The 27,756-nt window shown below is 48.8% G+C and overlaps 1 protein-coding gene across 12 annotated transcripts in view; it reads left to right on the plus strand.

The window, feature by feature from the left end:
* KIF1A (kinesin family member 1A) overlaps positions 1 to 27,756 on the plus strand; it is a 522,969-nt gene that overhangs the window by 107,160 nt on the left and 388,053 nt on the right. For 4 of the 12 annotated variants that reach the window (XM_075068655.1, XM_075068659.1, XM_075068657.1 and 1 more), the window contains 14 exons: positions 3,003 to 3,082; positions 3,782 to 3,888; positions 7,060 to 7,143; positions 7,455 to 7,635; positions 7,784 to 7,856; positions 8,216 to 8,309; positions 14,303 to 14,451; positions 15,011 to 15,189; positions 15,821 to 15,958; positions 16,969 to 17,223; positions 23,819 to 23,937; positions 25,749 to 25,858; positions 26,516 to 26,654; positions 26,886 to 27,054. In XM_075068655.1, coding sequence (XP_074924756.1) covers positions 3,003 to 3,082; positions 3,782 to 3,888; positions 7,060 to 7,143; positions 7,455 to 7,635; positions 7,784 to 7,856; positions 8,216 to 8,309; positions 14,303 to 14,451; positions 15,011 to 15,189; positions 15,821 to 15,958; positions 16,969 to 17,223; positions 23,819 to 23,937; positions 25,749 to 25,858; positions 26,516 to 26,654; positions 26,886 to 27,054 — 1,877 coding nt within the window. The remainder of the gene's footprint in view (positions 1 to 3,002; positions 3,083 to 3,781; positions 3,889 to 7,059; positions 7,144 to 7,454; positions 7,636 to 7,783; positions 7,857 to 8,215; positions 8,310 to 14,302; positions 14,452 to 15,010; positions 15,190 to 15,820; positions 15,959 to 16,968; positions 17,224 to 23,818; positions 23,938 to 25,748; positions 25,859 to 26,515; positions 26,655 to 26,885; positions 27,055 to 27,756) is intronic. The other 8 variants (XM_075068664.1, XM_075068666.1, XM_075068665.1 and 5 more) reach the window with 3 other exon arrangements.

Consider the following 27,756-nt stretch of genomic DNA (forward strand, 5'->3'; position numbering starts at 1 on the left):
ATAAAGGGGCCATATAAGTACCATTAGATACCCAGGCAACAGGTGTCTAATTAACACTTAACTAGATGGGTAGAGAGAGAAAGCAAGGCCGTTTGCAAAAGTGGATCCCTATAACAAAGCTCTTAACTCCATATTTGGGCATCTGGATAAATCAGAAAGTGCTGTACATCTCGCAACTCCTGTTGAGTTGTGGGGTAGTTAATTAGAGCCCAGCACTCTGAAAATCAAGCCACTTATTCACATGCCCAATACAGCATGAGGAGGTGAATTTTATGCAGGCATTATGGAGATTCTTGTCCACAGACACTTGTGCAATATCCTAACAAAAACCACCTTAGCAGTCCTCCCCAGGTTAGACCTGATGTCCCAGGGCGAAGCCAAAGCTGCAAGGGTTAGCGTAACGCAGGCTGCAAAGCAGGAAGATCTAGATGAGAAAGTGAGAGGAAGAAGTGGAAGAAGCCAGCTCAGTGAGAGGGAGGAGGAAAGAAGCGACCTCATCATCTGTTGTGACTAGGCATTAGTAGATTGGGTGGAGGATGCAGAAGAGACATTTTGGCTACTCCCAATTGTCAGATAGACCTAGGCTCTGGCTACACTTGCAGATGTAGAGCGCTGGAAGTTAAACCAACCCTTGGAGACAACAGCAGGGAAAGCGCTGCAATGTGTTTACACTGTCAGCTGCAAGCACAGGGGCGTGGCCACAGTAGCCGCTCTTGCAATGCCACAGAGAGCAGTGCATTGTGGTAGTTATCCCAGTGTACAAGTGACTGCAGTGTGCTTTTCAAATGGGGAAGTGGAATGTGACAGAGTTTGTGTTGTGAGTATGTGAGGGGAGAGACAGTGTGTTTTGGGGGGCAGAGAGTGTGTCAGCTTGCTGTCTTGTAAGTTCAGACAGTGGCAGGGGGAAATCCCGACATCATGCCCCACCTCTCTCACATGCACACGCCTATGCCTGCCTCTGCAGCAGCAGCATTCCACAGTAGTGGTTTGCTTTGTGTCCAAGAGCAGATAAGCATGCCAGATGTCAGAAATGGAGCTTTGAAAGGGGATATCCACATGCCTGCAGCTGAGTTCAAAACAGTGACCAAAGTGGCCACTTGACTTCAATGGATTATGGGACATTTCTGGCGGCAAGTCACAGTGCAATAATAGAACACGTCGTCCACACTGACACCCCGGTGTTTCAGCCAGGGCACAGCAAGCTCTATGCTTCTCGTGGAGGTGGATTACCAGGGGGACTCTAGCCGCGGGGTCCAGGCACTCTAAGTGGCTTGCCAGTGTGGACGGCTCAGGAGTTAGGGCGCTCGGGGCTGATTTAATGAGCTCTAACTTGCAAGTGTAGCCAAGCTCTCAGTAACTGATTCTTTCTACTTGTGCATCTGGGGGCTCTCTTCTTGTGAGGCAGGGATTGAGGGTCTAGGAACCCAACTCAGGAATCACCTAATCCTATAAATCAGGAATTGCTTGAGGTCTGTGATGTTCATCTTTTAATAAACAACCCTTCCACTCCTCAGTGTGTATTGACTGTTTGCCCTTGGATGAGGGACAGTTTCTGATCCTCTTTGCATGCCATTTAGACTGGTTTTATGGTTGTGATTTTAGAGGATCTCCCACAAGGGATCAATCAGGTGTAAGATTATAACAGTGCGAGCCTGCTCTCACAAGTGCTCTGCTTCAGGCAGCTAAAATTCCAGCACTGAGCGCTTCCTCCTAGCAGTACGGTTGCTCCTTGGCCATTTGGGGGTGCGTTAGTTGTGCCATGGGAGGACTTGGCTGGCTATAATTGAATAAAGAAGCTGCCGTACTATGTGCTGGTGAATTCAGGAATCTCAGCTCCAGCTCAAAGGATGTAGTAGGCCCTCTTGTGTTACAGTAATATGTCCATGCCCCTTGGCTCACACAACCCACTTGACTTTTACTCAAATGCCGGGTGGTATTAGACAGCTGAGGCAAATTTCTTAACATTTTCCAAGCCAATTACAGAAACAATGTCAATGCTGAACAGACCTGATTTCCCCCACCCTCATGTGGTGCCATCACTGGCACCTGTGCAAAGCGGGTGTGAATGTTGCTTGCTGTGAATAGAAAGCCTGATATGCCCCACTTGGCATGAAAGTAAATGGCCTGGTGAGATGCAGGGCACAGGGGAGGCAGGCCCCAGCTCTGCTGTTCCTGCTTCTGTTTTGATTTTTAATCAGCTTGTGAGGCACTGTTCAGGGAGGCAAGGACTGTCAAAGGAGTTAGAAGCCCAGTGAATGTCAGTGGGAGTCGGGCATCTGACTCTCTTTTGCCACCTTTGAAAATCCTTATGTGACATTCCCCTCTGGTGTTATCTGGACTGGTGATCTGCTAGGCCACTCCAATCCTTGGCTCTGGGAGCCAGCCTTACCCTGCTCTGCTGTGAGAACCCCCACTGCTGGGCTGTTCACGCACAGCCTCTGGCATGTAAGCTGCTCCCAGCAGGGTGACTCCCTTGAGAGTCCAACGGATTCTTTTGTTGGTGTCTAGGTCAGCATCCTTTAGGGCTGGGTTTATCCCATACAGATGTGATGAGGTCTGAACTGCCTCTCACCTCTTGGAGAGTTTTTGCCTGGGCTTATTTTAAGCCATGAGAATACATTTTCAGCCTCATAATTATATACATGAAATTTTAACCTGTAACATTACTAGAATAACTACTATAACATCACTATAACAACCATGCTTAGTGCATTATGAGCCTTCCGAAGACAGTCAACATGACAAACTTTGCATTGGATACCACACAATCATTTTACAAGGATGAACATGGGGTGTTGGGTGTTTCCCCGAGGTACAGAGTGTCACACCCTACCCCAAATGTTCTATCCCAGAATTATGCTGGGGCAGGAGTGGGGGCTCCATGCAGTGGAGCAGCCTGTCAGGTGGGTGTGTTTTCAAGGACAGGGCTGTCCTGGGACATGTCTCTGTGTCTGGCGTGGGTACTGAGGATGCCTTTGACCTGTTGTCTCTTTCCCTCCCAGACGCCTCACCTGGTCAATCTCAACGAGGACCCGCTGATGTCTGAATGCCTTCTGTACTACATTAAGGATGGGATAACCAGGTGAGGAGTATAACCACCACAGAATCATGTAGCACCAGTGTGTCTGCTGAAATGAACAGCTTCAGACTCTAGTTGTCTGAGTGCAGGGCAGGCCCAGGGCATGGGATCTCCTTCTCCTCCTCATTCACTGCTGAGCCAGTTACTGGTGCTCTGTTGCTATCCAGCTCAGGTCACCAGTGGCAAAGGGACCTGATACTATAGAGCAATTGCAGCCCTGCCCTCTGCGTGGTCCCTGAGTCAGGCTGGCCTTCCCAGAGAAGTGAACTGAAGGGGAATCTAATTTATGTGTTCCCATGGATTTAATGTGCTGCACCATGAAGGGGACCTGGGGAGCCTATCCCTGTGGAAGAATGTCCCATCCTGGGGATGGGCAAGGGCTCCCCTCTGCAGAAGTCCTGGCCCTACACTACCCAGGCGTACTGTGAAGGGGAGCAGACCCCAGGTGGGCAGGGGGAGAGAGCAGATGCAGAGTAGTATATACTGGCATGCGAAAAGTCATGTTTCCCCATGACAGCTTCCAATTAAGGTGTTGGCCTGGCTGCCCACTGAGGATCTCCCAGGACTGGATCCAAAGCCCATTAAAGTAGATGGAACGACCAGTGGGCTTTAGATCAGGCTATTTAAGTGCGCTGCTGCCAGCGGCCTGAAACCTGGTGCATTGTTGCCAGGGAAATCCATTAAGTCTGTGTCTGTCCGCAGGGTCGGCCGAGAGGACGCAGAGAAGAGGCAGGACATCGTGTTGAGCGGACATTTCATTAAGGAAGAGCACTGCATTTTCCGCAGCAACACCAAGGCCAGTGGCGAAGGTACCCTCGGACAGAGCGCCTCACACGTTCACACTCTGTGCACTCTCCCCAGTTCAGTCACATACCTGGCTCCCTGCAGCTCCTTCTTAGTGTTTGCAGCCAGGGCACCCCAGCTTCTACTTACATCCAGGAGGACTGGGGCACTGATGCCTGTTAAGAGGCATGGAGTAGGGCGCCTCCTCTCTACCTGCTTGTCAAGGTGGGGTGTTTGGGAATACAGCCTTCGCAGGATGTGCTGTGATATCGCCACCTGTCTCCTGGGTTGGGTCATTCCTATTTCCTTTCTTGCACTTGTTGAAGCACAGTCAGACCAATCTCCTGGCTGTGCCAGCTTCCCCAGTCACACCCCTTGAAAGGCAGCTAGCAGTGCAGAGCATTGGTACGGCACTGTTGCCTTCCATAGCCGCACCACTGTCAGAAGTTAAGGGAAGCAGCTCGAAGGAATTGCTAATAGAGGCTATTCTGTAAGGCAAATCAGGAAGAAGAGAAGATGGGTGTGAAAGAAAAGAAAAGGAAAGAAAAGAAAGGGAGGCTGAATCCCTTGCCAAAGACATTCTGCTTTGTCTGAGGCTATCCCTCCTGCAAAACGAGTGCAAACTTGCCTGCAAACAGGAAGCAGGGGGTAAATCTCTGGGATTGATTTGCGGAAAGGCCAGAGACTCAGGCTCTGTTTTTTTCTTAATCTCTTCCTTGTTAAATCTGTGCCTGTGCAGTCTTTCAGAACGTGCTTTGTAGCTTTGATGGGAGCATGGTCCAATCCCTAGAATCAGTGGTAGATGTCACTAGCCAAGCAGAGTGAGGCCTAGCACTCAGCTCAGTGGCATTTTGCTGTTTGAAGTCTGAGATGCACAGGGAAGCATATTGTTCAGTATGGTGACTAGGCCTGATTTTCACCTTGTGCCCATTTGGTACTCAGGCAGTGGAGCAGTGGTGACATCAGAGGTAGCACAGCTAGTCATCACTCCCTCCCTGTAGTTTATTTGAATACTTCAATCCTATTGGTTAAAATGAGTCAGCAAGTGAAACTGCAGGTCAGGACTCTGCTCTGCTTTGTCAGAGTTGGGGGGCCGGGGGCTCAGGACTGAAAGAATGGGGGCTGCTTCAGGTCAGGAGCTGTGTTGGTAGAGTAGGAGTGAGGCTGGAGATTTGAATTGTGGCTCCCTCCACACTATGCCTGGCCTGGGGTGCGGGAACAATTGGTTTAGTGGGGGTGCTGAGAGCCATTGAACCAAACTGTAATATAATGAAAACCATTTCAAGGCAGAGGATGCGGCAGCACCCCCATCCTGTTCCCTCTAATTTTTTCTATCCATGGGTGGGATGAATTTTGTAATGTGTACCATATTGAGGTAATGTGAAGCTGTGTGCCACCAGCAGAAACAAGAAACCTAGATATTTATATATTTTAAAAAAGTTACCATAAGATAATTACTCCAGCCAGGACAGGTAGGCATTTTAGAACTCACTAATCAAATAATTAAATTTAAGAGTAAGAGAGAAATAGAAATTATGAAATGCATAGACCAGTCAAAACACTAAAACAACACACTCTGAAATGTGTTGGGAGGTGAGTGTGAAAGACAGAATGTGTGTGTGTGTGAGAGAGAGACACAGAGAGAGACACTCTGCCCCTTTAAGTAGATAGGCACTCAACGGTCTGAAGCCTGCTCCCTGCTTGTTTAGACGCAGCAACAGTTGCCAGCCTGCTCTGTCCTGAGCCCTGTTGTGTCCCCGCCCCTGCTCTGTGGAGATAGGGTACAGGGGAGGGGGACACTCTGACATCAGCAGTCTCCTCTCCTCCCCCACGCTCTGCACAGCAAGCAGGATGCTCCTGGGAGCTGGCCAGAGGCAAAGGGCAGGAGCAGCACAGCAATGGGGGAAGGGACACCTGAAGTGCACGGCACTTGATAGCTGCCTGGGCAGCATCGCAGCTTAGAGGGGACTTAGACCCCAGCACCCCTAGTTACAGCACATATGTGTCTGGCTCAGGCATAATCATTTCCCTTTGCGTAGTCAGAATGGTTGTAGTTCATGTAAACATTGTAAATCATGTCATGTGGCAGACAGAGATTCCTTAGCTTGCTGCACCCAGTGGGCAGTCTCAAGAAGAGAGAAGACAGGCAGGCAGCAGGGTTTGGGTTCAGGTTACTGGTGGGTGTTGCCTCAGTGTTGTGAGGGGAGGTTGTAACTAATATAAAATTGATGACGCCAAGAAGAGTGGCAGCCTGGCTGACTCAACATAATACAGGTTTGCTGGCAGTATCCTGTAAAATCACTACAGGTTTAGGGATAGAGACTGCTTTCCTGCCTCTCCTCCCACCTGCAGCAGCAATGGGGTGGGCATCCCACTGACATGCAAAAGCAAAGCATTGTTAAAGTCTGGAGTGGCCCAATCCCTGTTTCACCATGTCCAGGAATCTCGTGCATCCTAGCTTGCTGAATTTGGCCAGCAGGTGGCAGTACCGCAGTATCAGGTCCAGTTTGGAGGGTACTTCTCACCGAGTGACTAGAGAACAAATAACACAGCTCGCAGATCCCCAGGCATCCTATGGTCCCTCTGTTTACTCAGCATCATGTGCTGTCCCCTCTTACATGTGCTACATAGTGCTTTGTTCTGTGAGCAGCCCCCGGGCTGTCTGGGACTAGTTGTGACGTGGGAGGGAGCGGGGCATATTCTCGGTCTCGTGATTAATGCTCAAGGACTGATGGCAGGTAGTTTGCAGTCTGCAGATCCAGGCTGGACTTTGGCATGGAAGAGACAATCAATGCCAGTGAAATAAAGAAGGTGGTGTAGGCCTGCCCTGTGGGAACGTATGGAAAGTAACCTGATATTTATAATTAAAATACAGATAGAGGGGGAGATCTTCAAAAGCACCTCAGGGGTTTAGGAGCACCAGCTCCATTGATTTTCAGCGAGACGCACTCCTAAATTCCACTGCCACTTTTGAAATACAACCTTGTTGTATGTGCTTGGGCCCAGCTCCATGTCTGGAGCAGGGTGTCCACTGGCATCAAGATGCTAAACAAACAGCCCTCCCTGCCTATCGCAGCCCACAGGGCCTGCACAGCCAGCATTTCCAATGAGATCAGGAGACCAGCAGCCCTTCAGGCCTCTGCTGTCCTTCACACGTCTTCTCCTGTCTCTTTCTCTCTCCTATGCCTTTCCCGCAGTAGTGGTGACACTAGAACCTTGCGAAGGGGCCGACACCTACGTCAATGGCAAAAAAGTGATGGAACCCAGTGTCCTGCGATCTGGTAGGTCGTACTTCAGAGGGGGTGATTGACTCAGCACTGATAGACTACTTTAACCACTGACCCACATCGATCCCCTTATAGAAGCATACCAGGGCAGATGGTGGTTCTAGTCTAGCGGCATCAGTGCAGTGACAGTGGAGGATAGTCAGTGGGCTACTCACGCTCAAGTGCTCTGTTGAATCAGGGCATAAGTCATGGGACACGAGAGGCCTTGTTGGTGGAAATCCTGCTGTGCAACCCTTGCCACTGAGTTGGGGTTCCTGCATATACTGGAGACCTCATTGGTTAACTGTGAACTGCCCTCCCCAAAGGAAACCGCATCATCATGGGGAAGAGCCATGTGTTCCGATTCAACCACCCTGAGCAGGCTCGCCAGGAGCGGGAGCGGACCCCATGTGCAGAGACCCCCGCAGAGCCAGTGGACTGGGCCTTCGCGCAGCGAGAGCTGCTGGAGAAACAAGGCATTGACATGAAGCAGGAGATGGAGCAGAGGTGAGGAGGCATGGGGGAGGTAGAGGAGATGAGAGATCATGAAGGGAGGGGAACATGGAGAGGTGGAGCAGAAAGGAAGAAAATGGGATGTCAGCCAGTAACTGGATCTATCTAGGTTTGTCATTTTGTCCTTCCTAATTCTTCCCAGGCTTCAGGAACTGGAGGACCAATACCGCAAAGAGAGAGAAGAGGCCAACTATCTTCTTGAGCAGCAGAGGCTGGTAGGTGGCACACACATTCTGCTTCTTATCTGGTTCATCAGAGCAACGCTAGTCACTGTCAAGGCGCAGACTGGGGTTGAGTCTGTAGTCTGAACAATGGATAGTGTGCTGACATGAGTAGGGTGGATCTGTATCCTCTGAAGAGGCTACCTAGACTGGAAATATCATGTGTCTCCACATCTCACGGGGCCTTTTAGACGAGTGAACACAGCTGAGGGGTAGGTTGACTTTCTACAGGGAGTGGAGCCATTTGTCAGTTTTATGGGGATCGAGAGAGACCTGGTACAGGAAGGGGGTGATCAAAATCAAGAAGAGAGTTGTTTGTGGATTATTTCCTTATCTTCCCCCCTTTCCCTCAGGACTATGAGAGTAAACTGGAGGCTTTACAGAAGCAGATGGACTCCAGGTATTATCCTGAGGCCAATGAGGAAGAGGAAGAACCCGAAGATGAAGGTAAAAGTTCAGTGAAAGCAGAGAGCGACTGAAATAAATTGTGCATGAGAGAACGAGCCTTTTCCACTTTTGCTGGACAGTGACACTTCCTGATGGCCCAGGTTGCGGGGATCTGGTCTGTTACGATGAAAGTCCGAAAGATCCAGGTGTATCGGCAGGAGCCTCTCTCTTATCATAAGAATGGCCCTAGTGAGCCAGACCAAAGGTCCATCTAGCCCAGTATCCTGTCTTCTAACAGTGGCCAATGCCAGGTTCTCCAGAGGGAATTAACAGAACAGGTAATCATCAAGTGATCCATCCCCTGTCACTCATTCCCAGCTTCTGGCAACCAGAGGCTAGGGACACCATTCCTGCCCATCCTGGCTAATAGTCATTGATGGACCCACCCTCCATTAATTTATCTAGTTATTTTTTGAACCTTGTCATGGTCTTGGCCTTCACAACATCCTCTAGCAAGGAGTTCCACAGATTGACTGTGCATTGTGTAAAGAAATACTTCCTTTTATTTGTTTTAAACCCGCTGCCTATTAATTTCATTAGGTGACCCCTAGTTCTTGTGTTATGAGTAGTAGTAAACAACACTTCCTTATGTATTTTCTCCACACCAGTCAAGATTTTATAGACCTCAATCATATCTCCCCTTAGCTGTCTCTTTTCCAAGATGAACAGTTCCAGTCTTATTAATCTCTCCTCATACAGAAGCCGTTCCATATCCCTAATCATTTTTGTTGTCCTTTTCTGAACCTTTTCCAATTCCAATATATCCTTTTTGAGATGAGGCGACCCTATCTGCACACAGTATTCAAGATGGGGGCATACTGTGGATTTATGTAGAGGCAACATGATATTTTCTGTCCTAGTATCTATCCCTTTCTTAATTATTCCCAGCATTCTGTTCACTTTTTTGATTGCTGCTGCACATTGTGGATAGTTCTCTGAAAACATCCACGCAATGACTCCAAGATCTCTTTCTTGAGTGGTAACAGCTAATTTAGACCCCATCATTTTATATGTGTAGTTGGGATTATGCTTTCCAATGTGCATTACTTTGCATTTATCTGCATTTTTGTTGCCAGTCCGTTTTGGAGATCCTTTTGTAGCTTTTCACGTTGCTTCGGGTCATTAACATATTTGGTATTTTGTTCTCTGCACATTTTCACAACTCACACTGTTTACCCTTTTTCCCGACATTTTTATGTTGAATAGGACTGGGTCCGCAAGACCCCTGGGACCATGTTGACTTCTCCATTCGAACCTGACTTTATACCTCCTTTGTTCCTATCTTTTTCCCCGTTCCCTCATGAGAGTTCTTCCTTTGTCCGTGGAGCTTCCTTGCATAGAGCTTTGGTGGGACCTTGTCCAGGCTTCTGAATTTCAGTACACTATCTCACTGATTCCTTGGTACCTGCTTGTTGCCCTCATAATCTTAGTGATTGTGGAGGATGATTCCCTTTACTAAAACCACGTGATCTTCCTCGATTTGTTCACTGTCTGTGTTGCATTGTTCTTTATTATAGCTTAACAGTTTGTGTCTGCAGTCAGGCTTTGCTGTAATTGCTGGATACCTCTGGAGCCCTCTTTTCTCAATGGCATCACATTACGTTCTCCAGTCATCTTGTACGAAGTGCTTTAAATTTGTGGTTTGACTGCGTTAGTAGTTCTGCATTGGACATTTGGTCCTCGATCTTGGGTGTACCTTGGTCCTGGTGACTTTATTGCGTTTATTTTACGTTGTTCCAACACGCCTGCTTAATGCCCTCAGTCTGGGACAGTTTCCTCAGATCTGTCACCTAAAAAGAATGGCTCAGGTTCGGGAATCTCCCTCACAGCCTCAATGCAAAGAATTCATTTAGTTTCTCCCCAATGGCCTTATCGTCCTTGAGTGCTCCTTTAGCACCTAGATCGTCCAGTGGCCCCACTGGTTGTTTAGCAGGCTTCCTGTTTCTGATGTACTTAAAAAAAAAGTTGCTATTATTTTTGAGCCTTTGGCTAACTGTTCCTCAAATTCTTTTTTGGCCTTCCTAATTGTATTTTTATACTTCATTTGCCAATGTTTATGCTCCTTTTTATTTTCCTCACTAGGATTTAACTTCCACTTTTTAAAGGCAGTTTTTTGCCTCTCACTGCTTCTTTACTTTGTTGTTTAGGCATGGTGGCTCTTTTTTGGTTCTCTTACTATGTTTTTTTAATTTGGGGTATACATTTAAGTTGAGCCTCTATTATGGTGTCTTTTAAACGTTTCTCCACAATTTGCAGAGATTTCACTTTTGGTGCTGTACCCTTCTGTTTAACTAACCTCCTCATTATTGTGTAGTTTCTGAAATAAAATGCTACAGTGGTGAGCCGCTGTGGTGTTTTTCTTGCCACAGGAATATTAAATTTAATTATATTATGGTCACTATTACCAAGAGGTCCAGCTATATTCACCTCTTGGACCAGATCCTGTGCTCCACTTAGGATTAAATCAAGAATTGCCTCTCTTCTGGTTGGTTCCAGAACCAGCTGCTCCAAGAAGCAGTCATTTAAGGTGTCAAGAAACTTCACCTCTGCATCCCTTCCTGAGGTGACATGTACCCAGTCAATATGGGGATAATTGAAATCCTCCATTATTATTACTGAGTTTATTTTAATAGCCTCTCTAATCTCCCTCAGCATTTCACAGTCACTACCATCATCCTGGTCAGGCGGTCGGTAATATGTCCCTACCACTATATGCTTATTATTAGAGCCTGGAATTTCTACCCATAGAGATTCTATGGTAGAGTTTGATTCATTTCCGATTTTTACTTCATTTCATTCTACACTCTCTTTCACATGTAATGCCACTCCCCCACCAGCATGATCTGTTCTGTCCTTCCAATATATTTTGTACCCTGGTATTACTGTATCCCATTGATTATCCTCATTCTACCAAGTTTCTATGATGCCTATTATATCAATACCCTCATTTAATATGAGGCAGTCTAGTTCACCCATATTATTACTTAGACTTCTAGCATTGGTATATAAACACGTTAAAAACTTGTCTCCTTTTAGATGTCTGCCATTACACGATGTCATTGAATGGGACTCTTTTTTATTTGACTGTTTCTGATCAGACCCTGCCTATATTTTATCATTTTCCATCCTCTGCTTCTCACTTCTCTATTAATAGATCCTCCCTTAAGGGATGTCTGTCTGAACCACGTGCTTCTCTGCACCTGTTGGCTTTCCCCCAGCCCTTAGTTTAAGAACTGCTCAATGACCCTTTTATTTTTAAGTGTCATCAATCTGGTTCCTTTTTGGTTTAGGTGGAGCCCATCCTTCCAGAATAGGCTCGCCCTTTCCCCAATGTTTCCCCATTTAAGTATCAAATAACTGTAGGTGTCTAAAGCTGTGGTATCACAGTGTGTAGAATGCCACAAAGGGGATTATTATAATGCTGAATGAAGGAGGCAGGGGGTCAAGATTGTTGTTTGTTAAATCACTAGTCTGAATTCAGAGGCCGGAGCTCTGCTCATTTTCCGGCATTTTCAGTATCTGCTTTGGATGCTGTGACTCTAATTCAAACACAGCAGATAGTGGTTACAGCAGATATTCACACTGCACCCACATACCTCATTCTCCATACTCCTTGCGTTCATGGTAGTACTGCCTACTGCTTCTTGAAGTGCAGTTAAGAAGAAGCAGCATACAAATGGATAAGGCATAGAGAAGAAATAAGCATGAGGTCAGATTGCAAAATTTCTATAGTTGAAAGGTTGGCATAAATCAGTGGGGAATTCATTTATTGAAAATTAATCTGTTGTTCCCTGGTAAAATGTGGGTTCTTTGTTTTGTTTTAAAGGAAGGCAGATGGGAAAGTCACACTTCTAGAACAGAGAAAGGGTATCAGCATAACCCAGAGGGCTTGATTCTCCTTTATACCCAGGACTCTTTACACCCCACTGGTACTGTAAAGGGGCATTAAAGTGGATATAAATTACATTACCCCAATTTAAGGCAGCCAAAGGGCATTAGTGTCAATGAGAATAAGACCATTACAATTTAAAACAATCAGTGCTGTTATTGTAATTAATTATTTCCCCCACCTCTAGCAGTGTTTGGCAACCTTTAGCCATGTTTGGGCTGTTTCATACACATAACCTTTCCCATCCCTCATTTACCTTGGCTGCTGACAGAGTGGAATTAGTTTTGGTTTATGGGAGACATTGCCCTCCCTGTGTCTCTGGGGTGTTTCTGTGGGACCTAGCACTGTGGTGCCCTCCTGACTTGTGAGTGGAACAATTATTAGGGCAAGAAGAAGAAACTATATTTCCTCATGTTCAGAGCCAGTCACATAAAATTATCACTAGTAAAGTTTGCAGGTGACACAAAAATTGGGGGAGTGGTAAATAATGATGAGGGCAGGTCACTGATTCAGAGAAGTCTGGATTGCTTGGTAAACGGATAAGCAAACATGTTTTAACACAGCTAAATGTAACTGTATACATCTAGGAACAAAGAATGCAGGCCACACTTGCAGGACAGGGGCTCTGTCCTGGGAAGCAGGGACTCTGAAAAAGATTTGGGGGTTGTGGTGAATAATCAGCTGACCACGAGCTCTCAGTGTGATGCTGTGGCGAAAGAGCTAATGTGCTCCTGGGATGTTGTAGACGGGCGGACTCATCCCTGCAGTGACTCCTGCTGGTAACTTCTGGGAATTAGCTTGATTCAGCTCTGGAGCGCCCTCTGGAGGCCGGTGATCTGCCTGTCCTCTTGGCCCTCATGTGCCTACCTGGACCTGATGCCCTTTTACATGGGGTGCTGCCCTCTGGCAGTAACCCCTTCCTCTCAGGGTCTTCCCTCCCCAGGGAACCCCCACCCTCTATCCCCACCTTGCCTTAATTTATGGCTACTTCCAGTCATTGTCTAGCCCCACACCCTGGGGCGGACTGCAGTATCAGCCTACTCATCACTGGCAAGGAGGGTTTGGACTTGCTGTCTTGGCCTACCACTGGGCTGCCCTCTGCAACCCCCAGTACCTATTAGCCCAATGCTAGGCTGCAGCCTGGGGCTTTCCAGGCTAGAGCTTCCCAGCTCTTCTGCCTTTCCCCAGCCCTGCTTCACTCAGGTACCCTGTCTCCAGCTCCTTGCAGCCAGGCCCATCTCCCTCTACAGCTAGAGAGAGACTCTCTTGGCTTCTGGCTTCGCTGGCCTTCTTATAAGGCCTTGTTGCTCAGTTTGGGGAGTGGCCCCAGCTGCAGCCACTTCCCCCAATCAGCCCAGCCTAAAGGCTGCTTTCTCCAGCCACAGCCCCTTCCCAGGGCTGTTTTTAACCCCTTCAGGGCAGGAGCAGGGATCCACCCTGCTACAGATGTATAAACAGGGGAATCATTAGTAGGATTAGCAAAGTTATTTTACCTCTATCTTTAGCAGTGAGGTGACTGCTGCTGGAACACTGTGTCCAGATCTGGTGCCCACAATTCAAGAAGGATGTTGATAAATTGGAGCGGTGTCAGAGAAGAGTCTTATAGTGACAGACTCAAGGAGCTCAGTCTATTTAGCTTAACAGAGAGAAGGTGGAGAGGTTACTTGATCACATTCTATAAGTACTTATATGGGGAGCAAATACATGATCATGGGCTCTTCAATCTAGCAGAAAAAAATCAAACACAATCCAATGGCTGGAAATTGAAGCTAGACAGACTCAGACTGGAAATAAGACATATTTTTTTAACAGTGAGAAGAATTAACTGTTGGGACAATTTACCAAGGGTCGTGGTGGATTCCCCATCACTGGCAAGTTTTCAATCAAGAGCTCTGCTCTAGGAATTATTTGGGGGCAGTCTATGGTCTGTGCTGTACAGGGGGTCAGACTAGATGATCACAGTGGTCCTTGCTTGCCTTGGAATCTCTGAAAACCTCTCCACAGTCTGGATGGAATCAAGCCTGGGTGAGTGGTGGTGGTGGTGGGCCGAGGAGTGTCGGGGGTGTCCTTTGAAGAAAGCGACCTTGTCTCTTTGTCTCAACAGTACAGTGGACTGAGCGGGAGTTTGAGCTGGCCCTCTGGGCTTTCAGGAAGTGGAAGTGGTACCAATTCACATCTCTCCGGGACCTGCTGTGGGGCAATGCAATTTTCTTAAAGGAGGCCAATGCCATCAGCGTGGAGCTGAAGAAGAAAGTAAGCACCTTCTGTCACATGCAGGATCTCTGAGATTTTACCCCTGAGTTATGTAACTGAATTTTCTTTCCATTTTTTTGGAGGAAATTGGATGCCTCCACTTCCTCATGGTTGCTGGTTGCAGAGCTAAGCACATGCAGTTCCCAGTGATTATCAAACCAAGAGGTGTTTGTGCACGAACAGTGAGCACATGGGACAGAAACTGCAGCCCTCTGCTTCAGTAGAGTCTCATCAGCTTGCATGTACCAGCAAGATGTCAAAGCTGTGAATGAGGTCAAGGGCTGTCGCTCTCAAAGATCAGAAAACGTGCTCTTAGATGAGCCATATTACAGGTTCTACCAAAAGCAATGGGTCAGATTTGAACCTGGCGTAAGCATGTGTAACCCCATGGAAGTCACTGACACTGCTTACCCCGAGATCAGGGGAGGCCCCTTGTGCATTTCAGGGGTTACACAGAGTGGAATTGATGTTAACAGTTCAAAGGCACTGGCTGGGAATCCCTATTCACCATGAGCCTTCCACAAACATACTGATTCTCCAACCCTCTGTTCATTCCCAGGTCCAGTTCCAGTTCGTCCTCCTCACAGACACTCTTTACTCCCCTCTGCCTCCCGACCTGCTGCCCCCCAGTGCTGCCAAAGACCGAGAGAAACGGCCCTTCCCACGAACCATTGTGGCTGTGGAGGTGCAGGACCAGAAGAATGGAGCAACACATTACTGGACTCTGGAGAAACTCAGGTAGAGTGGGGCAGAGGTACTGTGGTATAGCCACACGTATTGTACTGGGCAGGTGGGGCTGAGAGCAGCCCTGCTCGGCTGGCGCATTCAGGACAAGAAGAGTAGAGTTGTGGAATCTCCTGTCTTGTGGTCTTAACCCCTTGGTTTGAAGTTGCATGCACACACCTGTCAGTGAGTGTTTATCCCTTGCACATTTATTACCATTGCCCTCAGAAATAAACAAGAATGATCAGTGAGCAATAATACATGGCAAAATAGCATAGACCTGTATTCCAGTATGAAGCTAAATTACCTCCTCACTCATATGATCCCCATGGTTCCATTAGCTCTATTGTTACAGCTCTCCCCACTCCACACCATGCATGGATGGAGAGGTTTTCCCTTCGTAGGGTAACTGCACCATGGGGGCAGGAATTCAGTTCCTGTAGTTCAGGTTGTTTGTGTGTTGTCTTACCCCACAAGTACAGTAGTACGGGAGTGGTGTGTGTGGCTGTGATGCACTGGATACCCTAGAAGTACAGTGTTACGGGGCTGGTGTGTGTGGCTCTGACTCAGTGCTCAAGGGCCTGGAGCTGATCTAGATCCTTAAACCTCATTGTGTACATCTGTTTCTCTCTGTTTCTTCTTGCAGACAGCGGCTGGATCTGATGCGTGAAATGTACGACAGGGCAGCAGAAGTGCCTTCTAGCATCCTTGAGGACTGTGACAATGTCGTGACCGGTGGAGATCCCTTCTACGACCGCTTCCCCTGGTTCAGACTGGTTGGCAGGTGAGAGCTTTGCTCATCCTTTTTCTAAATCCATCTGCAATCCAAACACACCCGCAGAAGGAAACGTTGCTTGGTTTGATAGGGAGAACTGGTGTGGTGTGGAGAGACCATAGCGGCTGCTGTGGGTGAAAGGGTTGCACCAGGTAGCAAGCCAATATCCAAGAAGCGCTATTTTCCGCAATCACTTTGCTCTGCTCTCTGCATGGGTACTCAGGAATGATTTTCTGGGACTCCTACTGCTGCCAGGCATTCGGTGCCCTGCTACAGTGAGTTGATGGTTGAACTTCCCATTGCCTTCTTTGAAACCGTGTCTAATAACCACAAGGCACGAGCTCTCAACCTGGGGATGGCAGCCCCCTGCCCTTCCCATCCTGCAGCATGGGAGGGGGATTCTGGGTGGGTTGTGTGTGGCCCCATGATGGAAAGAGAGCTGTGGAAGGGGACAGGCTGAGAACCCTGCTTTCAGGTTTCCACGTCCATCAATGTGTGTTTGTGTGCACACATGCAGGTGTGCTCATTGGCATCTGAACATCTCGGTGTGCTGTATTGTACGTGCCATGTCGCCTCATGTGCTTCCCACCTGCCAGTTGGAAGGGCACAGTGCTGTCAGCTAGGAGGTGTCGAAGGGACCGGACCTGTCAGTAGGGTGCCACCAAACATGACCAACCTTGGTGCAGTCAAGGCCTGATCCTCGCCAGCTAACAGCAGTGGAAGGACTCCCCTTGATGCCAGTGGGCACTCTACTGGGGCCTTAGTTGACAGAGCTACGTTCCTGTTTTGCTGAATCCTCTGCAAAGTCCGAGGTGGCAGTTCCGATCTTGCACACCAGTTGTTAGCTGGCGACACTGGGGGCTTCTTTGTAATACACTTTGGACAGGCAGGTCTTATTTCCCACTCCCCTTCTGAATAGCAATGGTCCTTGGTGTAAAAGAAAAAGCCTATTCTTTCTTTCTCTTCTGTTTGGAATAGCTGGTGTTAACCTGTCTTCTATCTTGTTGTACTAACCTTAGTTCAGATATCTCTGGCTGCAACAGCTCTCCTCTTTTCAACACATGCATGAGCGAGCGCATGGCTGATCTCACCCCCTCCCCCACCTTCTCGAACCCCGACTCCGACATCACCGAGCCTGCTGACGAGCAGCACGTGGGGAAGGAGGAGGAGGAGGAGGAGGAGGACCTGGAGGAAGACATCTTTCCGGAGTACCCGCTGTATGATGGCCGGGATCCATTTTACGACCGCTCCCCCCTGTTCAGTTTAGTAGGAAGGTTGGTGAGGTTTTAGGAGAGCATGCTGGGAAGGAACTAGCTCTTTCGTATGAGGGAACTGCTTTCTGACACTGTTCCCATGTTGAGGGCATGCGTTCCACAGGCTCTCGGGATGGGTTAGCTGAAGAGTGTCCTTAAAGAGATGGCCAGCGGGGCAGGTATACTGGTCAGTGTGATGGTAAGGCAAGTGTTGATAGGAAACAAAGAAGGGAGAGGCTACTCTAGCCAGCTCATCTTTAAAGAGTGAGCTTCAAGACAGGTATCACAGAGTCAATGGGGACCAGGATCGAGTAGCCACTGGATTCATATGGTCTCTTTAACAAGAAGAGTTTCATGTGATTCATATGGTCTCTTTAACGAGAAGAGTTTCATGTGATAGAGAATTGTGTGGTGTTGACACAGAGGAACACAGAACTGACCCAAAGTATTCCCCTAGCTTTAACACATTTGGGTTTCAGTTCTAATTTACTGCTGAAAACATTCATTATGAAATGTAGGCAGAATGGGTGGCCGCCTGCTCCTGCATGGATTGTAAGTCACATCTTTGCAGTCATGTCATGGAAATCCCATGCATGTCATGGAAATCCCATGCATGACTCTGACATAGATCCTCACCAGCAAGCGGAGAACGTACAGGTTTCTGGGGAGTGGTGGAATGGCCAAGAGACCAAGGTGTAACTCAAGCACAGTGAACTGTAAGAGAAGGCCCATGGGTTCTGATTGTTAGGAGAGGGATTCAGAGGCAGCCAGTGGCCCTGAGCAGGGTGTGAGGAAGAGATGGGAGGTGCAGAAAGTGAGCACAGTACTACAAGGCAGGCAGGTCCAGCTGGTAGCGAGTGGGATTTCCCCAGATGACTCAGAGAAGAGCTGTGGGGAATAAGGTTGGCCTCAAAAGCTAAAACCAAGGGCTGTGGAGAGAAAGGATTTTATCTTTTATACATATATATGTATATAAAAGCCATATATTTTTAAGCCACCACTACTGTGAAGTGGTGACATTTCCACTTGCTGCTTTTGGCTAGCACATGGTTGGAAACTGTTTTCTGCAGTGGTTCGAACTAGAGCCATGCAGAAAAATGTAGTGTGAGAAGAAGAGCTGCCAGATGTTCTCAGGTGGTTTGGAGAAAAGCTCTGGAGTGGGGAGAGCTTCTCTGCCCTGCAGTGCTGGGAGTGGACTCTGCCCAAAGGGAAAGAGAATTGTTTTTTTTTCTTTTGCTAGTGAAAACAGAATGTTTCAATAGCTCATTCTGGAAAAGAACTCCAGATTTTGTGAAATTGGTGACATGTTTGATTCAGTCAGCCACCATTTCATTCTGCTAGAAAAAGCCACCTGAAATCGCTGAGCATGGCACCAGGTAGCCCAGTTCTGCTTGAGATTTTTCCAAGGGGAAAAAGAGGTTTTGCCCATAGTTGTCTCAGGGACTCCTGTCCTTTAAAAATTGGATCAAATTCAGACTTGGTGCAAGCAGCTGCAGGTTCACTGTAGTCAGTGAGATTGATTCCATTTACACTGGGTCGTAGTTTGGCCTGTGAGCTGCGAATATGTTTGAGAAAGCAAGAAGTCTAGGCAAGAAGCTGAGTTCTCCTTTCCAGCCAATGGGACTTGGGCAATGGGACCGAGAAGGGGAGGAGAAGGGACCAGAAAAGAGAGAAAGGAAGATGGGATAAGAGTCACTGCGGTCTCAGACTGAAAGAGCTGGGTTCTTCCACTTTTTTTTTCTCTTGGGGGAATCAGAGATTTTAAAAACAAAACAAACTACCAGATGAATCGAACCCCCCATCCTGTGGGATGTTCCTGGGATTCCATTTGAATCTTCCCAATTCTTTTGAGTCAGACACAGAATTGGCTTTCCCTGTGCAGCAGCTGTGCCGATCACATTTCTCGTGAAGTGTGCTTGGATTGGTTTATGATTGGATCCTTGTCTTTGATTAGTTTTCCCCCTATTTTCTTTATTCTTTTTTCTTTTTTTTTCTTTTTATTTTTTAGCTGCTGGCTCTCTCTCCAAAGCTTGAGCAAAAATTGGGGGTTATTTCACTTTTGTCTTCTTTTTGAAAGGCTTTTCTTTGGTCTGAGCATGCCATCTTTGCACCTCACCAATCTTGTGGTTAGTGTCTCTGCCCTCCTTCCTTTTCCTTTAGTAACATATTCCCTCCCTCTCCCTATTCCTCTCTTCCTCCCTCTTCAACCTTTCTGGTTTCAGTCTGCTTCAAGATGTGCTCACCTGTTTTTTCATACTGTTATGATGGAAGCTTAACAGGCTTGTGATCCTTCTGCAGGATGCCCAGGGTCAGATCTGTATTCACAGACACCAAATATCAGTGGGGTAGCCGTGTTAGTATGGATCTGTAAAAGCAGCAAAGAATCCTGTGGCACCTTATAGACTAACAGACGTTTTGGAGCATGAGCTTTCGTGGATGAATACCCACTTCGTCAGATACAGACACCAAAGTAAAGCCATCTCCAATACAGGGCATCAGGTGGGTGCCAGACTCAATTCCCTCCTTCCCCCGAGCATGGCACCTTATCTGATCCCAAACACTCAAGAGGATTCCGATCCTCTGACCTTGGAGTTCCATCTTATGAGATGTTTCACTGGGAACAGAAGATACTCTGCATCTCCCAGGAAGGTCTAGGATTGGGGTTTAAAGCTGGTTCTTGCCTTGTGCTTTAATGATCCAGTTCAACTGCCGCTGAAGTCAGTGGAAAGATTCCCATTGACTCCAGAGGGAGCTGACTCAGGCCCCAAGATTTATAACTTCCTCTGGACATTTGAAGCCTGATCCTGCACCTATTGCAGTCAATAGGATCACTGTCATTGACTTCCACTGGTGCAGTATTGAGCCATTTCTGCAGGAATCACCCAGGCTTTATGATGATATTTCAGCTCAGCAGTCAGACCTTTGCTCTGAGGGAGGGTGCTGAAGCCAAATGTACAGATAACAAAGCTGTTCACATAGGGATAGTCACAGATTCTTGGTTGCCTCCCTCTGAAGAAGCACCCTAGCTACTCTGTGTGGTGAGACATTGTTAATATAGTGGCTTTGCTTTCTTCTAACCCATGCCACTCCATTCATCAGAGCATAAGTATGATGCAGTCCTGTACAGACTGCACACTTCACTCCTTCAGACTCGGGCTGGGGATGGCTGCCTATCAGTCTGCTTTTCCAATCTGGAGACCAGCTACAAACAACAGTAAAAGTTATGGAGGGAAGAATTTTGTACAACTAGTACCAAGCTTAGTGCTGATGATGGAATAGTCTGACCACACACAATGCCACTATGGACTGAGGTCATTACAAAACTCCTGCTGAAAGGAACCTCCCACTTCTGTTGCCTGTTCTCATCACCCTGGACAAAGGCATGCTGCAGCTTTGTGAAAGAACTCAGCCCCTGGATGGAAGGCAGCTGAGCAGGCTCACTATGAGTCAGAGGTGATGTGGAAAGGAAAGGGGGAAGCATTTGAGGAGCTGATGTGATCCATGGCCTTGCCCAGTGTTTGAGAGCATCTGCCCTCTGATCGTCAAGGGGAGGTGCAGTCCTGAGGCGCTGATGAACAGTTTGCTGCTCCTAAATAGAAGCAGTGGCCAGCAAGGACCTATCCCAGTTTTGATTGGCCAGCAGACTGCAGTGTGGGCCTATTCATGGGGATACTTGTTTACACCAGTGCAAGGCTAGGCTTCCGCGACATTATCTCGGCACAGAGGGAAGGACGAGATGGCCTCTTGGGGTCCCTTCCAGCCCTATATTTCTGTGGTTCTAGGGAGACCACAGAGAGGCTTCAAACGCTTCAGACTCTTCTGGGTAGCCCAGACTGATGGGTATATCACATTCTGCCTTGGCTTCCAAATCCTTTTCAAGGTTTCGGTTCTAGCTCCAGTAATGGCCATCTGAAAATGTCCTTTCAATAGCGAAGAGGGGATGGTGCATCTGGCTGAGACTCGACTCTGGGTTACATTCCAAAATTCCGGTCTAATTATAGGTAGAATCTTAGCAGTTTAATCCTCAGTCAAGACGAGATGGTAAATTGGTAATAGCCTTCCAGTGACCTCGCTGAAAGGAGAAGTGTGATGCTCCCAGGCCTACGGTTTTAAAGATAAAGTTTAAATGTGCAAGTTTTCAACATTAAAAGTCACCTGTTACACATATCAGTAATGTGCTCCAGAGTGTGCCTTGCACAAGGCAAAACTGATCCCCCAGAACTAAGATCACCTACAGCCCCGTCTCCACCCCAGTGTCCTCTCTTATCCTGGATGTGATCGGATTGGAGATTGGGGTTGCCTACATGACGTGAGTGCCACCAAAGAGACAGCACAAACTACAGCTGTCTTCCTCTCTCTTTATCTGCCTTTCTCTCTCAGAATTTTTTGTACTTTCACAAGGTAAAGGGCCAGAGAGTAGGGATGCAGTCTTCAGTCATCACCAGTGCCAGGTGAAGATTCAGTTACTGTCCAGGATTAATGTTCTCATCAGAGTACAGTTTCACCCAGCGTGTTACAGTGCAGACCAGATGTGCTCCATTCCACCACTGATCTAGTTCTTCCTGGTGCACTGGAGTGGGTAACCATTTGTGACTTTCGCCAGCGCCAGATCCCCAGCTTGGACGACCAGAAACCGAAGTGTTCCAAGGTACTCGCCACTCTTGAAAATGTTGTCCTGGCTCACCGTACAGAGGCAATAGCAGCGAGGGATTGGAGCCAATTGCCATCCAAAGACGCTGTCTCCCAAGTGCTGAGCACAGATGGGGTCTCAAGGGCTGGAAAGCAGGAGCAGATCACTTGTCTGGAAATCTCAGGGCTCCAGGCAGCCTCCAGCTTCTCCATGTACATGAACATAGTCATTGTGCTGCTTGCTCGCTTAGTTAGGTGAGACTGAGCCCTAGGCTGAGCCCAGGGGACAGAGGGAAGGCACCCGCGACTCAAGCAGATGTGATTGCCCTGGGCGGGTGTGTGTTGGGGGGAGGAGTGATTTGCTGCAGCCATTGACAATGTAGCACACTCCTCCTCTTGCATCAGCCAGCCAGTGCATAGTGGGTGGAGCCAGTGTTCACTCGCCACCCCTCCTCCGGGTCCGCTGGCTGCTGGTGGCCAGGCAGCCCCAGCACCCAAAAGGGCCTGATGTGGCTGTGCAATGGGATGGCAGCCCCCACTCCTAGGTGCTTCCCAAATGGCTGTGTGGCACCAGGGCACAACCAAACCCTCCATGAGGACCACATTTGCATAAAGAAAGCCCTGTTAGAGCTAGTGTCTGATTTCTGGGTGGGGGGATGGAACTGGCGCTGGTCTGGCCAAGGAAAAGGGCTCTCCCCTCCAGCCTGGCAGGCAGCTTCTCCTTCTGGAAGTGCTCAGGGGTGGACTCCAGGTCTAGGTTCTCCTCTTGCTGGCCCCTGTTTATAGCTGGTACAGTGAGGTGTCAGCATCATCACTCATGCATTCAGGCATCCCACATCTGCCCTGCTGCCTAGGCATTGAACTCGCAGGGCCAGATCCTCAGCTGGGGTAAATGGCACAGTAATTGGGGCTCCACTGATTTACACCAGCTGAGGTTCTGGCCTGTGGTCCCTGGGTGTGACTCACTGAACATTGTCCACTCCCTGTCTGGTGTCGTGGCTGCATAGGGCCCCTCAAGTAGTCCTTACTCCGCAGGCAGCCGTGCTGATTTCCATGGCAGTAGGGTACTACTCAGCATGCAACAGGGTGATTGATTCGGAAGATCCAGCTGTGTTCACAAGGTGGGTGCTTTCTGGGGCTCAGCCCGGTGGGAGCTTGAACCCCTCCCCCTGGCTGTTGCATGGAGGCTCTACTAGCTGGGCACTGACTGAGCAGGCCCCTGTACTTGGTGCAGACACAGACCCCTGGTTGAAGGCAGGCATGCCTCTCTGGGGATAGGTTTTTGTACACTGTCCTGGGGATGTGCCGGGCCTCTCTTAAAGCAGGCTGATAACCCACCATTGCAATAGCTTCTCAGTCTCAGACTCTGGACAGGTGTCTGCATTTCCCAGCCTGTCTGAAGGAGACTCTGTGTTCTAACCAAGAACTTCCTTTCCTTCACTCTCTCTCCCCCTCCTCCTCCTCTTTTTCCCTTTTCCTTCCTGCCTCTCTCTTCCTCTGCCTTCTCTCCTCCACACCCACCCTGGTCCCCTCTTGCCGGTCCTCCTCCCCATACCCTTTAATCTGCAGCAGACCCGTGGTTGTTTCACAGCACCTTCCGTCCTAGTTCTCCACAGCAAGAGGTCCTCTTTCTAGCTTCCTTGTTGCACCGACACAGCCCCCTCCTCAGCCCTCCCCACGACGCTGTTGCGCCCAAGGGAGATGACAGGCCGAGAGGTATGCTGGTGCTCACTAACTCACTGCCACTTTCGCAGGAACCTGACGTTACTGTAGCTCTGCCTCCCACCAGCCTGTCCTAAGCACGCTGAGTCCCCCCCCCACACTTCCGGCTGACCCTGGCTGCCTTTCTTTAGTTTTGCTTTGCAGCACCATGTTGTGATGTGAGCGGTGAACTGTGAGCCCAGCTGCCATCTGGCCATGGAGCGTGTTTGGAAACCCCAGGCTGGGGGCACAGTGACCCCTCTCCTGTGTTACTTGACTCTTTCAGGGCATTCGTGTACCTCAGCAACCTGCTGTACCCAGTGCCACTAGTGCACCGCGTTGCCATCGTCAGCGAGAAGGGCGAGGTGAAAGGCTTCCTGCGTGTGGCAGTCCAGGCCATCTCAGGTACACTGGGTGAGCAGCAATGGGTTTCCAGTGGCAGGCAGATGCTTTGAGCTGGCCTTGCCCCAGTGCCATAACGAGTCTGGAGAGCCGGTTCTCAGGGCCATTACTATTCACAGAGACATATGCCCTTTCGTGAGCGTAATGAGTCCCATACTGTGTGCTCGGGCTGGTGGCACTAATCCATTAGTCCACAGCCTAAGCGTTTCTTTAGACCGGGGTGGCCAACCTGTGGCTCCAGAGCCACATGCAGCTCTCGAGAAGTTAATATGTGGCTCCTTGTATAGGCAGTGACTCCAGGGGTGTCAGGATGTGCCACGGGGTGCTCGCTGCTCAACCTCTGGCTCTGCCACAGGCCCTGCCCCCACTCCACCCCTTCCCACCCCCTCCCCTGAGCCTGCCATGCCCTCACTCCTCTCCTCTTCCCCCCAGAGCCTCCTGCACCCCAGGAAACAGGTGATCCTGAGGTGTGAGGAGAGAGGGGGATGGACTGATGGGCGGGACTGTCAGTGGGTGGGAGGCGCTGGGAGCAGGGAGCTGTTGGGAGGCTGCTGACATATTATTGTGGCTCTTTGGCAATGTACATTGGTAAATTCTGGCTCTTTCTCAGGCTCAGGTTGGCCACCCCTGCTTTAGACCTTGCTCTCCCTGTTGCATTGTGCACAAGACTCTTCCTCCCCCCGCCTCAGTGGGCCAGTGGAGTATTGCACACACAGAGAATTTGCCAGGAAGTGTGCCAGTCACAGGCCATCATGCAGTGTTTTCCTGCTCTAGTAATACTGGGACATCAAACTTACTGTGGTAGGAATTGTGGGTGCTGTAGTCCAATAGGCATCTCCTGTACTGTCATTAGAACTGCCACAAGAGGGCACTCATCACTCTGTGGGTTATATTGTGTGCTGCTCCCACCCCATACAACTCGTCTTACTTCAGTGGGTTACACGTGGTGTAAATCGATTCAGCATCAGTTCCTGTGTGCATGCGTCAATATGTTCCAAGATCCATGCCTTACCGGGACAAATTGCTGTCTCCTGGGGTGAGAGAGAAATTATTTGTTCCAATTCATTCAGTCCCAGGCTTCCCCATCAATTGGACCAACCTGATCTGGAAGGACCTCTCACTCATGGCATTTTAGGGGAAGTGGGGCCTGTCATAGATTTATCATGAATAGAACCTGATCCTGGTGGAACTGACCCATCTGTGAATTATCAGTCACCTTGAGCAAGGTGATTCACAGATGGGGTCAATTCCACCAGGATCTGGCTCTATTTATGATAAATCTAGGGCTGAGAAAAATTAATACCAATACTTTTTTCTGGTACTGTTAGTTTCAGGTACATATTCTGCTCTGCAAGTACAACCACTATCCCCAACACACACATGCACACACAGCTACTCTAATAGGATGGTCTTGCAAAGAACTGAAAACTCTGCCATGTCATGTCATGGTTTTATGATCTAGGCCATCATCTGCTTAAATAGCAAGGGCATTAGTGTGGCGCTGTTGGTACCAATTTATAGATGAGTGTGCACATAGCTGGCTGTTAGCTAATGCAAAATTGCTGACCATCTCTCTGAAACAGAGGCTGGAAAGCACTTCTTGCAACATTTCCATGATTGCCTTTTGGAATTCACTGTTTTCATCAAGTTCTGCAGCCAGTGACCACTCAAGCATTCCTTGAAGAAGAAACTCAGGGAGCAGTGTATGAAAGGTCACAATCCCAGAGACCTTGACTCACTGTGATCTGCTTTGGGAGTGAGTTTGTCCTGCCTTCCTGTAATGTCTTGCCTTCCTGTAATGTTTCCTCTTTCAGCGGATGAAGAAGCCCCGGATTATGGTTCAGGAGTACGGCAGTCAGGGACAGCCAAAATATCCTTTGATGATCAGCACTTTGAGAAGGTACAGTATGGCAGCCAGCCCCAGGTGACAATATCTTTCTGTGACCTTAGCTTGCTGGGAGTGTATTGGGTCCTGCTGTTATTCATACCTTGATAACAAATCCGTTCCTAGTATTTTATCCTGTTGGTCTCAGACTGCAGAAGACTAGGAGTGCCCTAGATACGATGCACTTTGGGTTGGGAGAGGGAGTGATGACCACATCCCTCGTGGGTCTGATGGTTGGCCTCAGCCACACCAGTACAAACACCGTGACAGCAGTGGCCTGCTAGCAGAGTGGCATGGGCACTACCCTTGCTGAATGAAACTGGAGCCTCTGGTTCATTTCACGCAGGCCAGTGAACAGCTGGTAGATGATGGTCACTCAGTACAGACCTAGGTCAGTTGGAACAATGTCTTAGCAGCCAAAGGTTCCCTCTCTCATTACGGATTTCCTGGGCCGCTTGACCCTGTCTGTGTGCCATACGTTAACGTTGAGGCTTCAGATGTTGCTGTGGTAGAGGAGATAAAAGCTGAAGCCTCTCGTGCCTGACTGGGTATCTGCCACGCAGTACAGAGGGGAAGCCATGCCAGGAAAGAGACGAAAAGGCTGCTCATGGCCGTTAGCAGGGTGAGCATGCTGTCAGGACTGCGGCCTCCCTACACACGCGGCCTCTTTGTTCCATTTCCCCTTGTGCCTGACAGTTCCAGTCTGAGGCCTGTCCCATGGCGGGGATGTCTCGTTCAGGGACCTCGCAGGAGGAACTGCGGATTGTTGAAGGCCAGGGGCAGATAACTGACATCGGACCTTCTGCAGATGAAGTCAACAACAACACTTGTGGAGGTGAAAGAGTTGTTTTAGTCCAGGGGGAAATGGCGTTGGGCGGGAGCTGTGTACCTAGTAGGAAGCAAAAGAATGTTTCACTGCTCACTGGATTGCAAAGGGCCAGAACCTCAGCAGGGTGTGAACTGCCATTGAAAGCAATGCTTGTGTTGGTGTTTGGCATGCTGAACGTTCACTAGGCCTTGACGGATGCTGTCTGAAGTTTTTCTAATGGCTCTCCTCCTCCCCCAGTGACTCCAGATGATCTCCTCCTCGACAATCCAGAGAAAGTTGCTCTAGACGACCCATTGGAAGCAGTTCTGGACCATCTGACACTGGGCAGCATCTTCACCTTCCGAGTGACAGTTCTGCAAGCCTCCAGCATCTCTGCAGAATATGCAGATATCTTCTGCCAGTTTAAGTGAGATGTCCTCAGATCCCTCTGCGCTACTGGTGTTTGTTCCCTCTTCCTCCCACTCTGCCTTTGCCTCAGTCAGAAGGTTGCGCTCCCCAAGGAGCGTCATGAACAGATAGCAGGGGCATGCAACTGCCCTGCCCTTGCTGGATTTCTAAATGAAATGGGATCTCAGCTACATGGCAGGAGGTCTCTTGACAAGTGCCCAGACCTAGATTGGCCACACTGTCCTCTTCACTTCTGAATTTTTGTCCAATGCCTCATGAAAGAGGGAAAGAACTGAGAGAGAGTCACGCAGTGCAAAATGAGTCTGTTCATTCACATGAGGCCTGATCCAAAGCCTGCTAAAGTTAGTAGGCGTCTTTCCATGGATGGCAGTGTGTGGCGGATCAGGCCCATGGAGAGCTGGCTTTCTGTAGCAGCCTGTCTGAATTTATAGAGTGCAGCCCCCTGGGGGGAGGGGAAATGAGTCATCTTCCTTCAGACCTGGGGTAGTCTACACTGGCTCCCACCTCACTCTGTGTGACAAAATGACTTCGGTGTCACCCACTGGCTAACCTCAAGTCACACAAGCAATTTCCTAAGACACTCCAGTTTCCCAGTATCACCACCAGTGCCACACGTCCTGGGGATGAATGGTCATGAAAACCAACACCCCAGTAAAAGAAAAAGGTTCTCTCGATCCCAAAGGACCAAGCCCCAGACCCA

This window comes from Chelonoidis abingdonii, chromosome 8 (assembly GCF_003597395.2).
Source record: "Chelonoidis abingdonii isolate Lonesome George chromosome 8, CheloAbing_2.0, whole genome shotgun sequence".
In the NCBI taxonomy this organism is placed as follows: Eukaryota; Metazoa; Chordata; order Testudines; family Testudinidae; genus Chelonoidis; species Chelonoidis abingdonii.